The 16,718-nt window shown below is 40.8% G+C and overlaps 2 protein-coding genes across 2 annotated transcripts in view; both read right to left on the bottom strand.

Moving 5' to 3' along the window:
* Positions 1 to 5,377, bottom strand: part of CMYA5 (cardiomyopathy associated 5) — a 49,207-nt gene extending 43,830 nt beyond the window's left edge. Inside the window, exon 1 of the mRNA XM_052776998.1 lies at positions 5,108 to 5,377. Within this exon, the coding sequence (XP_052632958.1) occupies positions 5,108 to 5,292 (185 nt within the window). The 5' untranslated portion in view covers positions 5,293 to 5,377. The remainder of the gene's footprint in view (positions 1 to 5,107) is intronic.
* A 3,624-nt stretch (positions 5,378 to 9,001) lies between these two features.
* The window catches only part of TENT2 (terminal nucleotidyltransferase 2), a 45,076-nt gene continuing 37,359 nt past the window's right edge, over positions 9,002 to 16,718 (bottom strand). The window contains exons 14-15 of the mRNA XM_052777002.1: positions 11,932 to 12,011; positions 9,002 to 10,158 (exon numbers count right to left, since the gene is read on the bottom strand). Coding sequence (XP_052632962.1) covers positions 10,084 to 10,158; positions 11,932 to 12,011 — 155 coding nt within the window. The 3' untranslated portion in view covers positions 9,002 to 10,083. The remainder of the gene's footprint in view (positions 10,159 to 11,931; positions 12,012 to 16,718) is intronic.

Below are 16,718 nucleotides of genomic sequence, written 5' to 3'. Positions count from 1 at the left end.
GAAAGTCACTATTTTAAACCTGGCCTTTCACTTGTTAACCTACTGCTAACTTCCTTCAGTGTTAATGATGCCCCTTCTGGCAACACAGTGGCTCACGCATGTGTCCAAATTCAAATGAGTAATTATATGAAAGCAGTAAGACGGCTGCTCACTCCGCTACAAAGCTGATTTTTATTAAGAATAGCTGGGAGCCAGGAGCTGGGCCCATCTCACACTTTTTGTTCCACCCTGATGCTTGCAAATGTCTGAGAAGGGACACGACCTGCTGCAGCACTAGTCTCTTTTGCAGACATCAGGTCATGGCATGGCCCGGTGGCATCGCCAGTCACACCTTCAGATGCTGCTTGAGAAACCACAGCACCTTTGTGCCCCAGAGATCTGCCTTGCTCCCACATTCTGGATTCTCCACCACACAGGTCGTGGAGGGAGCGCAGGTATGGAACAAACACTTTGGTCTGGGTGGGAGACTTCCTTTACACAGTGATTTAAGCACTTTGTTGAGACCTAATGGGGAACTTCTGGAAGTCTGTGTGTTATTTTAGATCCAAACTGCAATATAGACCTTTATCAAGGACTCAGGGTTACCTAAAAGGCTGAAAAGAAGCAAAACACAGGATGCCTGGTTGCAGCCGCCGGCAGGGGCCGGGCCGGGCCATGGGCTCACTGGCCACACCGCTCCCCACGGCAATGCCCCCACCTCGACGACGTTTCACCCCGTTCAGCTGCTCCCAGTGCCCTTCCGTCCGAGCCTCTGCCCTGCCATGCTGTCATGGTTTAACCCCAGCCAGCAACCAAACACCACGCAGCCGCCCACCCACCGCCCCCCCCCCCCCCAGTGGGATGGGGGAGAAAATCGGGAAAAGAAGCAAAACCCGTGGGCTGAGACAAGAACAGCCCAATAGAACAGAAAAGAAGAAACTAATAATGACAATGACAACACCAATAAAATGACAACAGCAACAATGGAAGGACTGGAATGCACAAATGATGCGCAGCGCAACCGCCCACCACCCGCCGACCGACACCCAGCCAGTCCCCGAGCGGCGATTCCCCGCCCCCACTCCCCAGTTCCTGTACTAGATGGGATGTCCCATGGTATGGAATACCCCTTTGGCCAGTTTGGGTCAGCTGCCCTGGCTGTGTCCTGTGCCAACTTCTTGTGCCCCTCCAGCTTTCTCGCTGGCTGGGCATGAGAAGCTGAAAAATCCTTGACATTAGTCTAAACACTACTTAGCAACAACTGAAAACATCAGTGTTATCAACATTCTTTGCATACTGAACTCAAAACATAGCACCATACCAGCTACTAGGAAGACAGTTAACTCTATCCCAGCTGAAACCAGGACACATGCTCAAAGTGGTTCCTCACGCAGGGCAAGGGAAAGGCTCCGCTTCCCGCTGCCGTCGCCTGCCCTGCGTGCACACCTGCGGCTGGCGGTGGACAAACGGCCCTGCCAGCACCTTCCAGACCGGCTCAAGGCAGGCGCTGCCTCATCTAGGAAACTAAGATCACACACCCTTTCCCCACATCTTTGTCTGCTTTGAGGAGGGTACGGCAAACTTTCCCTTGGGAAGACAAATCCCCAGCACTCCCCTTCCCACCCCTTCTTCCCCACCATCCCACTTGCTAACATGCCACTCCTTTGCTCTCCTGGATGCCGCAGCATCCCCCACGTAGCAGGCAGTCCCCTTCTCCACTCTGCTTCCCCTTTCATCTGTTTCACTCATCATTCTAAGCTAGACTTGGCTCTAAAGCTTTCACACCTCAGATCTTCTTGTGGAAGGACTGCTTCATTTAAAAAAAAAAAAAATTTCCAGAACTCCAGGACTTTCTCTGCATTTACTGGTCTTAGGTCACCACTAAATGAATAGATAAAATGAGCTCCATACCTATCCCAAGCAAACCAGCTACCTGGAAACATGTATAAATTGGCTGCAGAGCCATTTTTATGTAAGCCCTGCATGCAGACGCATCCAGAGACCTTCCCACTGCACACAGCAATCAGCCGGGGCCGGTCCAAGAGCAGCTTGCCCATCATGTAGTTGTTAGAGACATGGATATGCCAGTGGGTATGTAAACCAGTTAACCAGTAAACTATTTTCCTACAGCTAGGCTTAATTCTCACCGTTATGAACACAAAAATTAAAACCTATTAACTTCATCCTCATGTTTGCCTTAAAACACAGAATACATGCTTTCAAAATATTTTCCATGTTTAGATGATTAATTCTACATGGAGCTAGAAGGAAAAGACTTCTACCACGATCCGTCTCAGATAGTAGAATGCCCAAAGGCCAGAAAATATTGCATGAACCTTCTGAAGATCAGTGGGTTATTTATGCTGACAAGGATATGATGCCATATCCCATCTTTATAATAGGTTCTGATGCTGCATGTTAGTCTCATTATTTGCATAAAAACCTGTGTTAGGAAACCAAATTATTCAAAGATTACATTAAAAAGGGTAATAAAGATGTGAAACCAGAACTTTTCTGCTTTTTATGTGCGTGCATCATAATTTGGGGGCAAGTCATAAGCTCTGCTGCAGTTTTGGGGATTTTATTCCCCGCGGCTGCTGCAGAGGGACTGGTGTGGAAGCAGAGTGGGTTGGTCAGGGCTCAGGGGTTGGTGTCCTGGAGGAACACCAGGGCTCCTCCTCTTCTTCCACAGGTAGTTGCTGACCTTGGGCCAGCCATCTTGCTGCATAACTCTCTTATAAAATAGGTATGAGGATATTTAGTGTGCTTGAAAGGGGGAAATAGGAGCTGATGGGCAATTTCCCCGACTGGAATGTTGTATAACTGTGCTGATCAAGTGCATGCAGAGGAGGAAGACAAAAGCAGCAGAGAGCTTGGGGTTGTTAAAAATAAATCAGTGACAGCAGGGTCCAGGACAGGCTGTCTTCAGCCAAGTTGCATATTGGTTACACCTCCCCTAAGCTATGTTTTCCAAGCATACACACACACACACACACACAAACAAAAATCTGTTCTGCAACAGGGGCTTGAAAACCTGTTTGTCAAGAAATAATTAGCTTACAGCCTGAGTATGTCCCAGGGGCTAGGCTGGCTGTTCTTGCTTAGCCACCACCTCCCAGGAGCTCTGCCCAGGCACTCAGCACGGGAAAAGGCCTTAAGCTCAATAACCATGCAGACATTTGCAACAACAAAATTTAAGCAGTTAAAGAGTCAGTTTTATATAACTTTACTAAGGTATAGCTGAGCGCTTGGTGCAGTTACCATATCTGTGCCAAACTCAAAATTTTACGTCTCCTTTAACCTAATTAAACTAATCAAATCGATTTAAACGTACTCAGTTACTACTGAGCACAGCTGTTAAAAACTTCTCTGGTAGACTCTGCCCTTTCTTATTAGTAAGACAGTTAAGGATAGAGACAAACTCTGCAGTGCTTAATATAACTGAGAGCTAAAGGGAATGGTTGCTGTGATTTAATTAAGCAGTGAGATGCAATGCCCGAGTTTGCATTGCGGAGGCTGCCAGCCAGAAGCAAGACCCAGCTGTGGGGAGCTGCTAACAGGCAGCCTTGAAGAAACTGTCCTCCCAGCACAGGCAGTAAATAACTGTGAGGCAACACAGATTTCCCTCCCTTTAAGGGAAAAGTTAGCCATTCCCACTTATGTTTTATAATTTGAGTTTTATTATTAGCCATTTAATTGCAGATTCCATTAAAAAATATCCAGTCAGTTGTGTTTTAGCTGTCTGCAGTGACTAGCTCCACTCCACCGACTTCAGCTGGTTTTCTCATAGGGTTGCACACATGTGCAAGCAGCGTTTATTGGCATGTAACCTCTCTCTCTGCCAGTGTGGGACTGAAGAGTCAACATCTCCCTTGGAAGAAAAGCAGCATTACACACCAGGGGCGTCCCCCCACTTCTTTGACAAACTAGCTCTCTATTCCCTCTACAAGGAGGTTTTCCTACAGTCCTGGGCTATGTTTCCCTTTTTGGCTTTCAGCAGCACTCAGGGTGGGTTAGGCTGCACAGAGAACACCCCGCCTCTCTTCTGCTATCTTTTTTCTCCCAGTGACTATCATCAGCAATGTCAGAAAGCGCTTTGAGCTGTGATACACCCAGAATGGCTTGTAAATGCAGGATGGCTCTACAGCACTGAGGTTTTAGGAACTCTATGACCCAAATTTCTTAAAAAACTTGTTTCTGGAAATACCTTAAACCATCATCATTAATGTCTTTGGTTATTCCTACAGTATTCACCCAAACCTGGCAGGCTTTACTCAAGACAAGGAAGAAATCTTGCGACCCGATATGCGCTGGGGGACTCTCGGGCCTCACAGTCTCTTTTTGAAAGAGACTGGCTTTTTGAAAGCGCTGGCATGGCCAGAGGAGTGCGGCTGCACAGATCAGGTTGCAGACGCCTCTGCATCCTGCGCAAGACCAAGGCCATGTGCTGGGCGCTGGGCCATTGTCTTGCTCGTTATTCTCCTGACAGTAGGAGAGCAGTGTTAGGACAACAGTTTCTGTACAGGAGTTATTAAGAAAAAAAAAAGATATTTAAAAAAAAAAATCAAAGTGATAAAGTATTCCTCATTCCACCCCAAAAATCAGCCACACAAATTGTGACTGGTGGTGGCGAGCATGTACAACAAGTTTTCCTTTTTTGGGGGAAGAAGAGACTGAAGAGGGAGGGACAAATGGGAAGGAAGAAAGGGCCATAAAAAGGAACAAATTTCAATGCGCCATTATAATTTTTGACTATTTTCTCCCTGACAAGCAAATCTGCAGAGCATTTAAGATCAATACGTGACAAAGAGTCAGACAGAGAGGGAGGAGCAGAGGGAGATGCCACTTGAGCTGGCACACCAGATCTTTAAATAGAAAAGCTTTCAGGGAACTCAGGGCAGGCGCTTACTGCACAAAACTTAATCACAGCCATCCCCATCCCCCCATCCTCCCTCCCCCCCCTTTAACAGCCCCCCCCCCCACTTTTTAGCTGCAGCAGTTGGGGAAGGGAAGGGGGAAAGGCACTAAAACCAGCATGGGCCCCCAATCCTGGTATCCCCCTGGGCTGGTGTTTTGGGATGGAGCTGTCAGCTCCCACCAGGGCTGCAAGTCCCTGCAGAGGCAGTACCTGTTAGTCAGCTCCTCCGCTTCTCCTGGGTCCACAGCCTCCTCCTCCTCTTCTTCCTCCTCCTCCTCTTCTTCCTCCTCCTCCTCTTCTTCCTCTTCCTCCTCTTCTTCCTCTTCTTCTTCATCCTCTATGAAGGACGAGGACTCAGACACCCTGTCACACTCGGCGCCGCGGTACCCTTCCATGCCCTTCCCAGCTCAGGCCCTCGCCGGTGATTTTTACCTCCGACCCTGTCCTCCCCAGGGTTGCCTGAAGCAACTGTCATCCCCAGCAGCTCTCGCTTCTCCTGACTCAGGGCAGTCTTTAAATAGAAGGCAGTGAAGTTACAGCGCCGAGTTGCTGCTGGTCCTACCCTGGGTCCTAGCACCAACCCAATCGGGTGCCAGGACACGTGGCAAAACCCGACAGCCATCCATCCACCCATCCAGCTGCTCGCCCCCTTCACCCGCCCACCGATGCCGACAAGGTGTTTCTGCAGTGGAGATGGGGCAGCCAGGCAGCAGTGGGGAGGAAGGGGCTGGGGCCCCAGCACACCTTCCCAAGCCACCTCTAGCGAATTTGGGGTGGACGGCACAGATGAAGCGGAAGGAGAGTTTTTTTGTGGCCCCAAGAAAAAGTGCATTTAGTATGTTCAAAAGCAACCTGAGCACACCCAGAGTGCCTCAAATTTGAGCTAGAGAGGTCAAGTACAGTTTCTAGTGGATGAGCCTAGGACACACATCTTTAATAATTAATACCGTACCGTAAGATTTATCAGATGCACTGTAGTTTTTAAAAACACACAGGGAATAGATTTGAACCCCCAAATTTGTAAATGTCTTAAATCACAGGTCATTTCAAATTTCTTCTTTGAGTGGACTTTAACCAATTTTAATTTAAAGCAAAGACAAACTACAATACCATGTAGGGTTTAGGTTAAGCCACATTTACCCTTTATTATTCTGCATTTCACACAAAATGCAGTGCTTTTCACAGACAAAATGGAAATATTTCCAACCTGTACTAGCCAAAGTAATGACTTTTTAAAAAATAATTTTTTAGAAGGGGGGGGGAAGCACCAAAACTCTGATTCTAAATAAAGAACTTCCACGTTATTTCAGGTATAAAACACTATAAGCACAGTATAACTCCAATCCCATTTTTTCTTTCTTTTTTTTTTTTTCCCCCCTCTTCAAATAAATAGCTGGTTATAAATCAGTCAGCAAAGTCTTCCTTGTGTTACAAGTACAGAAACACCCAAGCAGGTATTTCTGAGTACAAGCTCTCTCTGCAATGCTAACTTAAAATTCTACTGACAGATTCACTTGAAGTAAAATATTTCCCAAACATTACATACAGATGAAACCTGTCTGCTCTCTTGACTGAGGTACACAATTTACAAGGCCAGAACATAATTCCTCAAAAAATTGTTCTTGAAGCAGATACTAACTTAAACTCCAGATTTTATCATGAGCACAGAGACAGTGTACACAGCACAATGAAATTTAAGGTAGAGGACTTCACATTCTTTACACATTGACGACAAGAGCATTACAATCTTCTAGAAATGCTTATATACGAAGCATACGTATATTCCACAAGTTTTGATTCAGTCTTCAGTACGGCAAGAGGAAGGTGAGTACCCTTTTGCCAGAACCCCTTCAAATTATTTCCAGACTTAGTGCTCTCCCTTCTGTACTTCTCAGAACTTAATTTGACCTGTAAGTTGACCAAAACAGCATATTCTTTCACACTCTTCCTACAAGTGTCATACTCTGTAAAACCAATGAGGGAAAGATTTCTAATAAAACACACAAGTATTAGAGAAAACAAGGCAAATGTAACAAAAACAAACACGACAAAATACATGTGAGAGAACCCAGAGCAAGTAGAGTCCACTAAATTAAGAGTGACATTCTCTGATGGACTTAAATTTAACACCAAGTATACTGTGAATTGAGTCCAGTGACCCAAGTTCAAGTAAAGCATTGGTTCCAAATAAGCATTTGGGACAGTATTCACAAACACTAACTTCAGGTTACCTACAAATTGTCTTATATCTGTTTATCGTGGCTGCCCATTTCTCCCAAATAACCGTGTCACCTTTCAATTTGAGTTTTAAAATTGGTTTATATTGAATTCTTTGTAAAGGATTTCTTAAAAATAACCTCTCATACTCTCAGAACACCTTAAGGTACAGGGAGTACACTTACACATTTTAGAAGTGAGAGCAAGAGAGCTAGAAGAGAAACTTCCAAGTTTCACAGTATACAGCCTATGCCAGTTCTGGCACTACTATTTACTGAATGGGAAGCTCTTGCAATAGTTTGGTCCGCCAGTACACCTCTGAGCCTGTTAATTAAAAGCACTGCTAGAGGACTAAAGAGAGTTCCTAAAATCCCAAATGAGACACACCAGTAGTTTCTGACATTATAGGTGAGAAATGACAGGCAAACCCAGTGCCAAAATGAGTAGTCAAAACTAGTCCTAAAATAACAGAGCTGAACTAAAGCATTTTTATTTCAAGGCAGTAAGAAGCCTCAGAGAAGTTAGCATCTTGCACACATGCTGAAACTTCCCTCGGTCAGCCATGAAAAACACATTTTACCAAAGGTCTCCCAGAAAAACTATTCCTGCTGGGGTGTACACCAAGGGATAGGTGTGTGAAGGTTTTTATTTTGAAGTTGAGGAGAAGGGAAAACTTCATGCTAACACTAAGATTTATGATAGCCATTGGTGGATTTCTTGCTCTGGATACCTGCTCAGAGTAGATGAAAATCCAGGTCATTAAACCTCTGAACAACTTCAGACTACGCAGAACTGCATCCAAAGTTAATTAAAGTTCAGCTCCTACTCGCTGTCCCCAAACCATTTATTTTGTGGTATTTTATCTGGCATTTTCTGATGAAAGCTACAGCCCACCATTTAACCAGTATCATTATGCTCACTCACAGAAAGTGGTTCTGCTCTTGTTTGCCTTGACAGGAGAATAATATAACGTGATGTCTGCTGAAATTTGTTAACATGTGAGAGCACTGCCACTTTCCATGCTCTTGCCAGATCACCCACTAGCTTCTTTCGCTGTAACCTAAACCAAGTTACACCACCTTGCTTAGCTAACACAGTAAATTACGGGGGAGTTTTCTGTTCTTAGAGAGGCTGCGACAAACAGGCTTGTCTCCAAACAACTGGGGAAAACTACCATCTAGACTTCATATTTCTGATTATAAATGTAGCTTGTCAGAAGTACATAAACTTAAGAAACGCAAAAGGATTCTTTTGAAAGACACAGGCCAGCGTCGTTACAGATCTTGATTTGTATTAAAAAGATCACTGACCTGGTGGGTCACTTTTTACAGAGTTGCATGGACATTTTTAACTGTCTATTTTAAAACAGTTAGGAAGAAGTGGTTTCAAACATAAAGCAGTAATCTAAGGTGTGAGAGATGTTGACGCATGTTTCACAGAAGCCAAGTCTACCATCTTATGAAGAGGAAGGGCGGTGAGGGGGAACACACGCATGGAGGGAGAACATTTTAGTGGATTGTGAGAGTCGGATTAAAACTGAAAGACTGTTTAAATTGCAGAAGGAAGCTGCTTTAAGAAGCAAGCCAAAATCTTATGTGGACTAGATGATGAATTGGGTAGTAAGTAACCTCACAGCAGGCAAATAATTTACAGTTTCTAGAACTTCTTAATTGTAAAACTTGTTATTTCACACAGTTATAATGGTTTTCACAATATCGTTAGACACAGCAATCGACGAAACTTTTACCTGTACACAGACACAGCACAGAATAGCCATATAGAAGTTTATGATTTGCAACAGGCATCTTACCTTTACAGGGCATTTAATTTTCTACTTGATTACAGGAAATATTTTAAATATGCAGTACAAAAAGTGGAAAAATAAGCTGTATCTTCCATGTACAAACTTTATTCCACTAAGCACCATACAAAATATTAGGCTTAAAATGAAAAGGTGAACTTGACATCAATGATAAGTACAATTTTAACGTTATTGGTATTCAATAACAAATATGAGAGGCACAAAGTGTGCTACAATAGGTCTAGAAGAGGGTACACAACTTTTTTGGAAAAGCTAAATTTTCAAGATTACTTATTTAAATTCAATTTACAGTAGGTGACCAATTTACAAACATTTACACAAAATCAAAACAGAAGCCCACCTTATTGTGGCAGTGGTAGTGTTGTGGGGTGTTTTGGTATGGGTTTTTTTTGTTTGGTTGGTTGTTTTTTTTTCCCCAAAGCAGGTATCACTACTACTTCAAATATGTAAAAGGAATCACTGAAAAGTATCTTGCCTACTCTGTGTGACTATGAAGTACTTATGTATATTGATTTGTCCTTTTTTATTTCAACTTCTTTGTAGTAGAACTGTTACTTGGAAATTCCAATTTAGATTACCGTTCTTGATATCCAGAACACTACCAACCATAAACTAGCTTAATTTTCATAAATTGTTGCTTGTTATTCCATGTAAGAGAGACATAAAACTGGAAAGTTGAACAAAAGTGCTGACTGCAATTAAGCAGATGTAAAGCATGGGCTGTCTGTTCATCAAGAAGTGGGTACTGTGCACAGTGCCTTAAGGATATAGTCAGGCTTGCATATTGTTTAGCTCTGAATGTCTTCATTTCATGGTTAAGTGTGCCTGAATTAATGATTACACAGATTATGGAACCAACAAGTTGGTATATTCCCATACTTTCCTTCAAATGGATTTATTCTTGTGGTTTGCCGTTTGAGTTTCTTCTAGAAGTCAACAATGCAAACATTTTCAGAAAACATATCTTTGAATGAACAGCTGTATTAATAAATGTTGATAATAAAATATGCAATCTTTCTTATAAACATTTCCTTAACAAAAGTTTACAGAGAAAAACATGTAATAAAAAACCATGGGGTAACTGCCTCTTGATTTTGATACTCTCTATTTCAGCAAGATCCAGTAAGAAGAAAGTGAAAGAAGCTGGTTATCTTTTCTGTACGGTCATTCTTAAAGGTAGTATGCAATTCAGGTCCTTCTTGTCTCGTAATACCTGCCAAGACTGGGGAAAAAAATACAAAGTTTTAAAAGGCTAAATAATCTTTGCCATTAATACTTAAATACCACTGTAAGCAGTAAGCCTCATAGATCCACAAAAATAAGGTTGGTATTTTTACCCTTCTTGAAAAGAGAGGGGGGTGGGTTTGGGTGTTAAGGGAAGAAAAAATCCAAAAGGTATACAAAATGCAATGAACTACTGAGGAAGGTACAGGCTTTGAAGAGAGTGTATTTGTGGAGACTGAGATGTTAACATTATTTAAGCATTACATTTGATATTCTGACTGCAAAATAATTGTCTCAAATTCACACATGTCAAAATTCCTAATAGAAGATGTTATACTCTGACATTTCCAGAACTTAATTGTGTCTTTAAAATAGGTTATTTCAATTTTCTTCTGTATTCTAGTGTGAATTCCAAGACACATCTGTCAGGTCATGAACCTACAAATAACTGCAGAGACCCTCCTGTCTTTACGCAGAATTCATGTAAACCACAATGTGTAATAAAAACCACAGGAAGAATAATGTCTCAAGGGCAAATGAGACAAACAGATTTGTTAGGCTTCTTAAAAATAGTGCAAGATATATAACGTAGGCTTCCAGACAGCTAGGATGAAACAACTGCTTTTGCATTTTTCTGACCACCACACAGGTTTGAAGCCAATTTTTTAACTGAAAACTCTTTTCAGAGAATTTCACTCTGATTTCACGTAACAGTGACAGAATCCAAGCTCCTCTGTAAACCACTGCTTTAGCAGATTCACAAAATCAAGTATTTTATGTAAAAGTATGTGAACAGTTCAGTATTTTGTATGCTAACATGGTTAAATAGAAGGAAACTTGCATTTCTGAACAGAATTACAAAGCAAAAACATTATTCTTTTCTGACTAAGGCAACACCTTATAGCGTTTGTTCTATTACAAGTATCTGGTACTGATTTCCTTTTTGCTGGAGAAGCCCTCAAGGTATTTAAGGACTTGATTAACTGGAGTAAACAGGAGCCTCCAGTGACAGTGTAACAGGGGAGTCTGTCTGGTTAAAGCTGGAAGTGAGTTCTGTGCACTAATTCTAGGCATAACTACATTATGAATAGTCAGAGATCTCAGAAAACTAGAATTTGAGCTGTGATTCCAAATGCAATGCCTATGATAGGAGACAAATGTAAAAGAGCATTGGTAGCAAGGATTTTTAGAAGAAAGATATTTAACCAAGGCCTAAATCTTCGCTTGCTTCAAAGTGTCCTTGCCTCCTCCACTGACTGGAACAGTGAAAGCTCCAGTTTGAACTTCTTATGTTCTAAAATCATGAGTGTGGTCTCCCTAAAGTATGCATCAATTTAATTCAGTTGTCAAAAACCAGCAAAAAACCATTGGTGGTGATATTTATAAAAAAGGGATAGTAAGAAGTATAAAACATTGTTTAGGACCAGCCAAATTCAGGTAGGAAGAAATAATGAAGATAAAGTTGTAATTCTAAAGCTATTAACCATCATTAGAATTTTACACACACAAGAAAGTCTAAGACAAAGGGTTTACTATTTCAAGTACCCATTTCAACATAAGCCTGATGCTTAATGGCAGACATTAATAAATACTCTTGCTAAATAATTTTCCATAAAATTTTTTGACAACACATTTCTATTATTCCTATAGTACAAAGCATAAAAATATGCGTAACACAAACATCAGAAACAGGCAGGTCAATGACTAGCATTTGTATGACTATCTTGAAAGCCAAAGTGACCGGAAAAATTAAATGAGATGCACTTTTTACCTTCAGAATTTCACCTTTGATAATATCAAACTTGTGTTTCTCATGTACAGCTCTAGCAGTGTTTGTCCTATCAAAGGGCTCTGCAAGATCAAACACAAACATTAAAAGTGTTAAAAAAACCCCCTAGAGCTAGGCTGTCTTCACTGAGCGAGTAATCAGACAAAACCCAGAAGGGTCAACGTATCATTGCTTCCCAAGAGTGTTTTGAGTGGCTGATTCCACTTTGCTTCTCAATCTTTATTTCTATGTAACATTCATCATCAAAAAAAAAAAAAAAAAAAAAAAAAAAAAGCCCTGAATGCTCTAATGGTATGTAATCCATAATAAAGTCAGGTTATTATATCTGTTGAAGCACACTATGATTGTGCTGAATTTATGCATCAGTAATTGTTACTGCTTAATAGTCTGTGATATCAGAACATGATTTTGCATATTAAAATGTTTTGAAACTTACTACACATGTGCCTCTTGGAACTGTTCACTTTAGATTCATTCAACAGCTTCTCAGTGAAATACAAGGAGTACAGTAAAGCATTTATTATCAGTTTTTATAGAAGATGCATCAACTGCTGTAAAAATATACTTTATCAGTTCATACCTATTAAATAATATCTACTCATAAGTTAATTTTGGGCTTCCACCGTCTAACAGACTACAAATTCATGTGATGTCTTCCCTGTTTGTTTTTTTTTTTTTTTGCTAACATAATTAATACTTCGGAACCTTTTTTTTAAAGAAAAAATAATATTGAAGGATTAAAAAAGTACTCCTTGCTACTGATAGGGTTGCCAACATTAAAGAGATAGACACTAAAAAATCACGATGCAGAGACTATGCATCACGATGCACTACAAAACAGATTTTAAAGTCTTTTTGCCTTAACTGCTTAAGTAACATGGTATATTCACACTGCCAGAATGTATGAAAGTCCTTAAGGGCCACAGAACCGCAGAAGTTTTTGCTAGATCAGGTAGCTTTTTGGTTAAGTTGGTTATGAATTGCTTTTATTCAGATAGGGACATATAGTAAAATAAAGTATTAGACATCAGAAGGGCTTATGCCATTATGGAGACTGGGACTTCAAATGTCAAACATGCTCCATGGCACTGGGTTTTTATTTCTGCAAGCTATTTAAATTCATAAAGAAATTGTTTCCTGCAATCAATGTTGTATTTGGCAGGTTTCTAAAAGGTTTCTCTTCAAACTACCTATGAAGTTTTCAGTGGACGTTTACAGCCAAATGTATTTTACTTTAGAACGTATCATACATTTAGATTGGAACAAAAAACTATCAGATAAAAAAAGGTACATAATCCTCTGAAGTCAGTCACATAATTTGACACAGTGACCTACTGCCACCAAGAATTCCATGTCCCTTACAATGTGAAGCAGTACAGCATTTCTTTTGTGTGTCTTAAATGTGAGGTTAACCGTTTCTTTAATGCTAGGACCTTCATGTACTTTATGTTGAATCAAGAGATACATTTTTTTTTAAAGCAACAAAAGCAAAGCTGTGCAATCTTCTGAAATTGTCAGCGAGAAAAAAGGTACTCTAGTCACAAAAGCTGACTCACATCTTCCTTTTATTCTTCCTGCATATTTACTGACTGACAAACTCATTCCCTGGAGTGCAGCAAGGATAATTTTGCAATCAGGTACTATTTACACCACTACATTTTCTAACCATCAAGACAGTTACAGTCCATCATAAGTTATTTTGTTCTTACACAAAGAGATGAGAATATTAAAAGAAAAAAAAAATACAACTTCAACATGGATGCTTGAGGGAAAGGCTAAAGGGGATCGTCTTTCCAAATGAAAATACAAGAAATCATGAAACTTCAGAACTGCTGCAAACCAAGCCCTGAGGAATTATTTTTAGAATTATTTTTAACATGTGGATCTGAGAGATTTAAAAGTACAAGCATGAATCAGCTGCAGCTTAGCTTCTGATCCAGTTTCCCTAAATGACTATCAATTTAATTGTCTCACAAAATTGCCATGTTTCTAGCTTTTCCAAACTGTGTCTTTTTCAATAGGAGAGTGTATTATATTATTTGATATAGACAAGATTTAAACTGAAACCAGAATAGTCACTAGCAGTTTAGAGATTCTGCCAAGGAATGTTCACAAACATCAGCTAAAACCAGTGTTCTCTGTATCCTTGTAATGGTAATAGCCTGACTGTCTGAAAAGAGCATCTCTATTATATTTGTTTCTCTAACAGCAGAAATACAAATGAGAATCAGTCTTAAGGCCAATAAAAATTAAAACAGAACACAATATTTTCTTTGAGCGAGCAAGCCTAAATACAGTGCTACATGCAGAATATGGCAACTTGCAGGCATAGACTTGTGTAATCTATCAAATATATTTAAAATATTTAAAAATATATGCAGTAACACCAATTACTGAAATTTTAGTCTGCTAACTGGAAAATCTGACAAAGACGTGGAAACCACAATATGTTGACATGTTTAGCTACCTTTTAAAAGCTCAAAGAACACTGAAATTTATCTACTTACTTTGTTAAACTAGTCCAGCTTAACAGCTGTTATAAACATGAAGACTACTTTGAGTTGAAATAAGAAATTTAATTTTTCTTTTCCATTTTAGAAGTAAAAACTTGGTCTGTGAGGCTAAAACCCACTCTTAATAAAGGCTTGAAGCACATTGTAATGGGAAGGGATCAGATGTGCCACCTACAGATAATTTTGCTTTTTTAATAGTTCAAATGCAAAATGCACTATTAAGGAAAAAGTTGTATGTAATCATGTCCATTTAATACAAATTCTGAAGTGCCTATTCTCTATGCTGCAACTCTGTTTTCCAACCTGACAGAAAGAAAACCTAACTACTCAACCACTTTGTAACATCATAAAAAAACTGAGAGCTTGAAACACACTGCCCCCCTGTAACACAGCAGATCAGCATCATGTGACAGCAGCAGACACAGCTGCCCAGCATTCCCACCTCCCACATTCAGACCAGAGCCTTGGCAATGTCTGCAGACACTATCCAGAATCATTTCAGCTGTGCAGATACTCTTAATTCTCACATTTCTCAACTCTGAGACTGTAGAGTCAAGCATGCAGTTGTCTTTCAGTGTACTTTTTCCCCTATGACTGGTAGTTGATTCTTCCCCCCAAAAGTCAAATAAAGAACAAGAATCCCATCATGTGGCTTCACATTGCAATCCATATGATTATAGTCAAGGTGGTACGCCCTGGGCAACAAAATAACTAACTTCACCAGTAGGCAATTATTCTCTGCATAGAGCAGCACAAATGCAGGAAATCACATGCATACACACATGGGTGTGCTACCATCCCCAACCATGTTGAGGAAAGGGGGTTGTAGTGAGGTGGGTGTTGGTCTCTTCTGTCAGGTGTCTGGAGATAGGACAAGAGGAAATGGCCTCAAGTTGAGGCAAGGGAGATTTAGGTTCGATATTAGGAAAAATTTTTTTACCAAGAGGGTTGTCAAACATTGGAATGGGCTGCCCAGGGAAGTGGTTGAGTCACCATACCTGGAGGTATTCAAAAAGCGAGTGGACAGGGTACTCCAGGGCATGGTTTAGGGGGCACGGTTAATGGTTGGACTCGATCTTGAAAGTCTTTTCCAACCAAAATGATTCTATGATTCTATGAATGTCTGTCCAGCCACAGGACTTCTGCCTTATTCCCCTCCTCCCCCAGCAAAATTTTCCCAGTCTGACAACTCTTTCCATACCATTTGGGCTCCCATCCAAGTTCTATTCCTCTTTTATCCTAAAACTTCAACCCTGGATATCCTGATCCTAATAGCCATCATTTATTTACAGCCTGGGCCCAGGCCACCTCTCCCATTTCAAACCTTCCCTCTTCACCTCAGTGTCCTAAACCACATACTTCTAATTCTGCCCCCATTCCACTTTGGTTCCTTATCCACGGTGCTTTGTCCAAACAATTCCCCTTCACCTACTGCATTCTGATTCTCACTCCCCTTTCTCATCTCTCTGTGCTGTTTCCAGTTACACAGCACCTCTCAGTCCCTTCTCTGCTTCTCTTTTCATTCTCCTAACATCTCAATACTTCTCTTGGTCTATTTCTTCTCTTTCCCTCGTCCAAGCTTCATCTCCTACACATGCTAACTGTTCATCTTCTCCATGTAGATCCCCCACAGCAGCCGAAAAGCATCAAGAGCACATGAAGCAGGTTCCCTGTATAGCACTACTGTCCAGTTCAGCCTGCACTAAGAAGGCTCAGAACTGCAACTCTAAAAGTTAGCCTGGGTTTACCCTCTGGTTCTGGAGGCCATCATACAGTCTCTGCAGAAACTGTACATTCACAAGCCAGCCAAAAATAGTAGCCACAAGGGGATGAACATATGCATGATCTAGTCATTGCTAGGATTTGGGACATCAGAGCATTTCTAGAACAAAGAATATTCTTAAGAGAGTAATCTCAATATGTGCCTGCTGTGTTTTTTCAGAAGCTTAATCTTGGCAAAACTGACGACTATTTTTACAGAGCAGGAAAACACACACTACTGGTCATAAAGGCCATTCCTTGTCAAAGTCCTAATCTCTGTTCCAACAGTAACAGGGCAATGAGTGCTCTTGAAGAAAAGGTCAGGAGAACTATTTTTAAACACTATAGAACTTAAAGCTTCCTTCTCAAATGTTTTTGGTGGGACTGTTTCCAAAACTATTTACATTGGTTAAATTTAATTTTCTACATAAATGTATTACACATGTGAACTATTAAAACACCACCAAGGTAAAGTCTAATTGACAGATTTATGTA

This window comes from Harpia harpyja, chromosome Z, assembly GCF_026419915.1.
Source record: "Harpia harpyja isolate bHarHar1 chromosome Z, bHarHar1 primary haplotype, whole genome shotgun sequence".
Classification (NCBI taxonomy): Eukaryota; Metazoa; Chordata; class Aves; order Accipitriformes; family Accipitridae; genus Harpia; species Harpia harpyja.
This window is presented reverse-complemented; position numbering and strand designations above follow the sequence as displayed.